The sequence below is a fragment of the Cavia porcellus genome, unplaced genomic scaffold, assembly GCF_034190915.1.
Source record: "Cavia porcellus strain 051 isolate PalLab524CR breed Dunkin Hartley unplaced genomic scaffold, mCavPor4.1 scaffold_18, whole genome shotgun sequence".
Taxonomy (NCBI): domain Eukaryota; kingdom Metazoa; phylum Chordata; class Mammalia; order Rodentia; family Caviidae; genus Cavia; species Cavia porcellus.
The window spans coordinates 15,655,355-15,662,200 of NW_026947501.1; the positions used below are offsets into that span (position 1 = coordinate 15,655,355).

Sequence of the window (6,846 nt, forward strand, 5' to 3'; positions counted from 1 at the left end):
CCTCTCGGGGCTTGCTTTCCCTCAGTCTCAAAAGTTTCCTAAGTGCCACCGCCTGCCTTTCCAGGAACATCTCAGGGAGAGACCCCCGCCACTGGACTCCCGAGGACCCCCGACCAAGTCAGACTCAGGGCAGAGGACAACCCAAGGGTGAGGCGCGCAGGGGCTTGGAACTCAGTACCCCAAAATGTTTTCTCGACCACGTTTCTTTCCTCTTCCCCCGCCCCCACCCCAGCCCCAGCCCCAACCCGGCTGGCAGTGCCCGGGGTCGCGGTAAACTGGTGGTGGCCAAAGTGGCGGGGGAGGGGGAAAGCACGTGGTAACCTCCCTGCGGTCTCCAGCTAGGAACAAGAGAAGTCAGAGCGAGTACCTGGAGCCGAGCAGGGGGGTGCGCAGAACGCGCTTTCACAGTTGCTTTGCAAAATAAAAACGCTTTGCAAAACCGAGTTTCACCTAGACGATTTCGCAGTGTGGAAGGTCAGGCGGAGATCTGGGCATCTTATGCTAGGGGGGTGTCGGGGCCCGAAGGCCGGCCTGGCTCCGCGGAGCAGAGCAGCCTGCAGCAGTGCCCGGCGGGTGGGCGTCGGGCTCCGGGTGGGCTCCCCCGGGCTCGGCTGGGGCGCGGCGAGGTCGGGCGAGGCCGGGCCTCGGCCGCCGCCTGCTCCCGGGCTGCCGCGCCGCTCTCGGTCCTCAGTCTGTTTGTTGGCAGGAGGTTCCCGCACACGCGGTGCTTGTAAACATTCAGACACGAGATTTTTCCCAATCAAAATCCACTTCCACTTTTTTTGAAAATCTTCCAAAAAATAGTAAGAGGAGGGAGTTCCTCGCTCCCTCTCTGTGCCGCGGGCGCTCTAAGTTTGCAACCGAAGAGATTTTGGGGAAGGGGGTGAGTGTTAATTTTTTTTCCTCTGGATTAGAGATTATGAAATTTTTGCGGGGGGGGGGGAGTCGGGGGAGTCAAAGAGGAAAGCGGCGAAGCCAAGGACCGGGGAGCGTGGGCTTGCTCGGGGGCAGGAAATCGTATTTTCTTCTTGCCTTATTTATAATTTTATTTTTCTTATCTATTTTGCACATCTTTTCTGGCTGCCTCTGCGGCTCGGCAGGGAGAGGCGGGCAGCGGCCAGCCGGCAGCGGCCCAGGCTCCCTCCCTCCCGTTCCCGTGGGTCCCGGCCACCTCCTCCCCCGGCCCTTGCTCCTGCCCTTCCGCGGCGGCGGCGGCGCAGGAGGGCAGCGCGAGGAGCCGGCACAAAAGGCTGCGGGACAAACACCCACCTCGGGCCGGAACAAAAGGCGGCAGCGCCGGCCGCGTCCAGCGTCCTTCCCGGTCACCCGGCCCTCCTGGCCGCCACAGCCCCTCTCCCGCCTCGGCAGTGCCAGAGGCCCCACTCCACGGTCCCACGTCCTCACTATTGGGGGGATGCCTACTTTCCTCCCGCTTCACGTTTGACTGTGAGAGCGCTAGTGTCCAAGGGCTGGTCTCACCTCCTTTTCTCCCTAGGAATTGTTTTTTAGACTTAGACTCTTTGCCTCCCACCCCACTCCGTTTTCCTACAGTGAGTGAAAGCAACCCCTCTTTCCACAGCTCCCCCCCACACACACACACCCCCAGGCTTGCAGTGAGTTGTTCGCATCCTTAGCATTGTTCATTATTTTGCAAAACTGTGGAGGGGCATTGCATTCCTTTTCGACAAGAGAAATCAAGCCGCAGAAAGGCCGAAGGGGGCAGCCAAAGGTTGGTAAAATTAAATAAAATTAAAAGATGCGTGCTATCTCAAAAGTGCATACACGGCTGTGATCAGGAGGGAATGAGGGGCTTTTTACCCCCTTTAATCTCTTTTATCTTGACTCGGCGGATGTTTTTCACGTGAAAAAATTTAAAAATGCATGCACACACCCCTTTCCCCCCTCCTCGCTTTTGCTTCTCGTTCTGCGCGCTCTCGTGATTATTAATAATTATTATTACTATTATTGGGTTACTTACGCGAGAATTCCCGTTTGCTTAAGTGCTGGGGTTTGCCTTGCTTGCGGCGAGACATGGTGGGCTGCGGGGCGGGCGGCGGCGGCGGCAGCAGCGGACGGACGACGGCTCGGTTCACATCGGGAGAGCCGGGTTAGAAAGAAGGAGACTCCAGAGAAAATATCTTCATCAGTGCCTTTTGACATCCAAAATAAATTAGAAATAATACAAAGATGGCGCAGGGAAGATGAATTGTGGGAGAGCCGTCATGGCTTTTTTTTTTTTTTTAGCAAAAAAAAAAAGAGAGAGAGAGAGAGAGAAGAGAGATAGAGGGAGAGAGAGAGAGAGAGAGATGAAAAAAATGGCAAAAGCCCCCCTGAGCTGCAAGTTCAAGTGCGGACGTGACGTCCCTGCGAACTTGAACGTCAGGAGTCTGGATGGACAGAGACACACAAAACATGGGCAGGGCGAGCAGGAGAGAAGGGGAGGAGGGAAGGGGAAGCTCACACCAATGGACACACATCAGGGGCTGGACATGAAAAAGAGACCAGGACAAGCCAATGGCCAGTGCGGGGCGGGGGAGGTGCGGGGCGGGGGGCTCCGCAGACGCCAGACGCGGCCCCTGGGGGAGGGGCGGGCGGAGGGGAGGGGAGGGGGCCTGGGGCCGCGGGCTCACCAGTGGCCGCAGCGAGCGCCACGGCGGTGGCGTGGCCCGGAGAGAAGAAAGGGGAGGGGGGGAGCAAGACTTGCGCCCTGCTCCCCCCCAAAACACACGCGCGCGCAGATCCTAAAATGAAAGATTATGGGGGGAAAGCGGGGGGGGGGAGTGCACCGGGAGGCGGCAGTCCGGGCCGGGAGGCGCGGGCAGGGCGAGGGAGCCAGGTAGAGTTGCTCGGGACACCCTCCTCCGTGCGCACACCCACTTCCCCTCCCGCTGCCGCCTTCGCCGCGCACGCTCCCGCTCCCGCCTGCGGACGCCCGGGGCCCAAGTGCAAGCCCCGAGCCCGCGGCAGCGCTCGGGAAACTTTGCCCGAGGAGAGGAGAGAAAATTAAAATCAGCCGAAGTTAAGAGCTGAACATCCAAGTTGCAGCTCCGAAGCGGGCGAGGGGAAGGCGGGAGCGTGCGCGCGCGCGGCGAAGCGGGATCCGGCCCAAGTCTGGAGGGTCGCGGGTCCGGAAGGGCAGCGCCGGGGCCTCCCGGAGCCCCGGAGGCCTGCCGGGAGGGGGTGGGGTCAGGGACGCGAGGCTGGGGCCCACGGGCCGGGAGGGCGCCCCCAAGGCCACGCCGGGAGTCTAGGAGCTGAGCACCCCGACCAGCCACTGGATCTGAATGCAACCGAAGCACCGAGTCCCCAGGTCCCTAGGGTCGCCGAGAGGGAGAGGGAGCCCGGGGCGGAGAAATAAGGACCGAAGAGCCAGAGTCAGGGCGCTCTCCAGCCCCGGGAGGAGAGCTCTGGGGCCCGAGTCGAGGGAGGCGCGAAGGCGTCCACCTCCAAACGGCCGAGGGTCGAAGGACAAAGCACTGGCAGTCCCCGGAGTCCTGATCCCCGGGCACGAGATTCCGGGGCCGCGGGAGGTCCCCGAGCCGGGTCCCAGAAAGGGACACACCCCCCTCCCGTTCCAGAGCAACTGCAAAAACACGGAGGGATGCAAAGAAATATTTCTTACGGGCAGATCACAACTATTGGTGTGCTGCTACCGGGGAAAGCGAAAATGGGGAAGGGACAGAGAGTGGCTGGCTCTGGCTCGCAGGAGTAGCGGGGAGGCCACGGGGACCAGATGACCGCCCCGGCCAGCGCAGCGCTCCCCGTACGCCGGCGGGCACCGCGCGCTGGCCGCAGCCCGCAGCCCCGGCTCGCCTTTCTGCAGACGTTGCCTGGAAATTAGGGGAGACCTGTTGGAAATAAACCCCTGTCTCTTTAATGCACACGCACACGCGCGCGCGTTTCCGCTGTCAAAAAGCGGGCTTCACTCTGGCGTGGGATACTTTCAGTTTTACGTAAAATGTACAGCAACAGCACCCCCTGCGATTGGAAAGTTTATTCAGAAACGTGCTTGCAAAGTCCCCCGGCGGCTCCCGCCTCCCAGCCTCCCCTCCCGCCTGCACCACCCAGCCGCCGCCACCGCCGCCGCCGCCGCCGCCGGGGAGCCCGGGCTCCGATTCCAAATCCGGAAGGGCCGGGAGGGCAGAGGAAACGGACCGGAGTCCGAGGGCGGCGCGAGGGTGCAGGGTGGACACGGGTGGCCGCGGCCCGCGAGACCCCGAGCTGCAGGTGGACGCGTGTGAGTTGTGTGCCCGGAGCCAGGAGCCTTGCATCCCTCTCCTCCGAGCGACTCCAGGTCCTCTGGCGTCTTCTCGGCCCCCTCCTCGGCCTGAGGGTGGTTTCCGTAAACGCACCCACCCCGCGTGGGGCTTTATTGTTTTAAGCCAGGGCCTCGGGCTTGCGCTCGCTCCCTCGTCTCCCAGCCTCGCCGGCGAGCGACTGTTTATTCCTGCGTCCTCTTAGGAAACTTTGGAATGTATTAGGAAATAACTGGCTTGCCTATCTCCACGAAGCTTTGGGCCCCTTTAAAGAAGAAAAAGAGGTTTAGCTGCCCAACATCAGGAGAGGTGTGGGCTGGGCTGGGTTCGTGAAATTGGGGTGGGGTGGGAGTGGGGGTGGGGGCTGTTATTGTTTCCCTCCAGTTTGGAGAGCGGAGCTCAAACTGCTAGAGAAGCAGGAAGACTCACTTGCAGGGAAGCTCTGTGGCATGTGCGCGACACCATTTCCCCTTTGCACTGAGTTCTTCCGAGCAGGTCAGCATCTCTCTTCCACTACTGTCTGTTTTTTGTCTTGTTAAACCAGCCACGAAGCCACTCAATGAATATCCCTGCGGGGGGAGGAGGGAAGGCTGAACTGCGTGGACCGCTGGAAGACAGAGAGAAGAAAGTGCGACCAGGAGGCCTTCGGGAAAATAAATAAATAAAATAAACGCCCCTTCCAGGTAACAATAGTGAGCCAGGTTCTTTCAGAACCCAGCTTTTCAGATCTGAATTTTGTTCCCGTCCGTCCATAAAAGTCCATGCACAGAGAAGATAGATAAATAAGTGAACTGTGTTCTGGAGATACATACTGTACGTGTGTGATTTATATATAATGGTGTGTATATAGCTTTTCAGGGTTGGCGGTGGTGTAAAAAGTAATGACTTTATTACCTCTGAAAGGTTCTGTGGTTCACGTTTAACAGTCTCCTGAATTACAATTCATTACACAATCGTGTGCTCTCTAAAACCGGCACCCTATCAGGGCCACTATCTGTGGTTATTTCCAATAAATAACTGGCAACACTTTATTGATTTTCTTTTTTAAAAAAAATCATAGGAAATTAAGCACTTAGTTACAAGTAGGTCTGCTCGGTTACTGCACTTGTTTGAGATTCCAGGGGGTTCCTTCCGAGACCACATCTTAAAACATACATTAAAAAGCCAGCATTGCAGCTGCTTTCCCTGGATGCCAAAGGAGAGGTAAGCAGGGACGTTTCCACCATTAACATATATTTAATTTCACCGTCATAAAATGCGCAGGGTGAAGGGAGAAGTGCCCTCCGTGCCCGCCCCTCCCCCAGCCGGATTTCGCCAGCGCCGAGAGCCGGGGCTGAGCGTCGGCATCTGAGCTCTGCTCGCCGACCCCCCCCCCCCAGCCCCTCGCGCTCTCGGGTACCCGCGACGCCCCCTCCTCTTCGCTGCTGGAGGCTCACTGCAGAGCCCAAAAGTGGGGGAGGGGGAGGGCTCGTACCCTGTGTTTAAAGAGGTAAAAATGTGTTGTTTTAGGAGATTTTAAAATATTACATAAGTATTGATTAATGATGCAGGTGGTTTTGTAGAGGAGGTTGCAGGATCACTTTAAACGCGCACACTTGGATACACAATAAGTATATTTACCTTTCGAGGAATAGCTTTTGGAAAGTAATAAATTATGACAACGTTAAAATTATGTTCTGGCCGGCCAGTTAACTTCGTTTGGGGCTGTGAAACCTTCGCTGCTGGCATGGAGAGGGTAATTACGCTCCGAGGGCTCTTTCCCAAACCTTTGGTGACGACACTCACTGCTAGCAAACTTGGGCCAGCCGGCGACCCCTCCCTTCTCCTCCCCCCTTTTTATCTGGCCCGAGGAGGAGACTCCCCAGCACTTCCTGCAGTGTATATTCTGCCTCTGATCTCCGTACTTAATAGCCAAGTCCTGGTTTATGCTTTATAATGTGTTGACAAGTTTTCTAACAGACTTTCTGAAATAATGCACATATATTCACGTCGGTTAGAAACCCACCGTATTTTTAGAGTCGAGTAGATCTATACCCTAATGCAGTGAGAGCGTGTAAATCATAGAGGATTTCATAGTCCTTTCAGTAGTTTTCGGTATGAAGTATGAGCCGCGTGGCCTCCAGAAGTAACCTTTTAGAAAAAAAGACAGCGCTTTTATTTTATGGTGTAAAGTGCTTTTAGCTCTAGGGCTCTGAACGTGAATGTGGTCAACAAACAACTCGAAGAAGGACTCTTAATACAGTCCCAGCCCTCGTGTGGAGGATCGCCTGGCCCGGGGACTTGGGCTGAGCTGGAGAATGAAGGGTTAAAAGGCCTATCTCGATGAAAACTACAAGATTAAAATAAAATATTCACTGTCTGCCTTTAGGAGGAAACACTTTTATAGACTTAAATAAATGAATGACTGATTTAAAATACAATCAGTCCCATCTTGCTTTTTACTTCATCTTGTTTTCTTTTTTATTTTTGTTTTTGTTTTTGTTTTGTTTCTAATCGGCAGATCAGAAAATACACCATGGGCAGACATCTTCATAAAAATGAAGCTTAGGTTTGCATTTTATATTTGGCTTAGGTTTTGAATCAGGGGCTG

At 56.0% G+C, this 6,846-nt stretch overlaps 1 protein-coding gene and 1 long non-coding RNA gene across 14 annotated transcripts in view; one reads left to right on the plus strand and one right to left on the minus strand.

Moving 5' to 3' along the window:
* Bcl11a (BCL11 transcription factor A) overlaps positions 1-2,771 on the minus strand; it is a 96,038-nt gene extending 93,267 nt beyond the window's left edge. Inside the window, exons 1-2 of one of the 12 annotated variants that reach the window (XM_063229444.1) lie at positions 2,631-2,771; positions 1,979-2,226 (exon numbers count right to left, since the gene is read on the minus strand). In XM_063229444.1, the coding sequence (XP_063085514.1) occupies positions 1,979-2,033 (55 nt within the window). In that variant the 5' untranslated portion in view covers positions 2,034-2,226; positions 2,631-2,771. Of the gene's footprint in view, positions 1-367; positions 656-1,269; positions 1,462-1,978; positions 2,585-2,630 lie in introns of those variants that run through there. The other 11 variants (XM_063229445.1, XM_063229448.1, XM_063229452.1 and 8 more) reach the window with 11 other exon arrangements.
* Positions 2,772-2,790: 19 nt separating this feature from the next.
* On the plus strand, positions 2,791-6,676 carry LOC134471269 (uncharacterized). 2 transcript variants are annotated; one of them, XR_010040568.1, is made up of 2 exons: positions 2,791-4,237; positions 4,801-6,676. It is a non-coding gene; the product is annotated as an uncharacterized LOC134471269 (long non-coding RNA). The 2 variants fall into 2 exon arrangements; XR_010040569.1 differs by having other exon boundaries at positions 3,594-4,565.
* Positions 6,677-6,846: the final 170 nt, after the last annotated feature.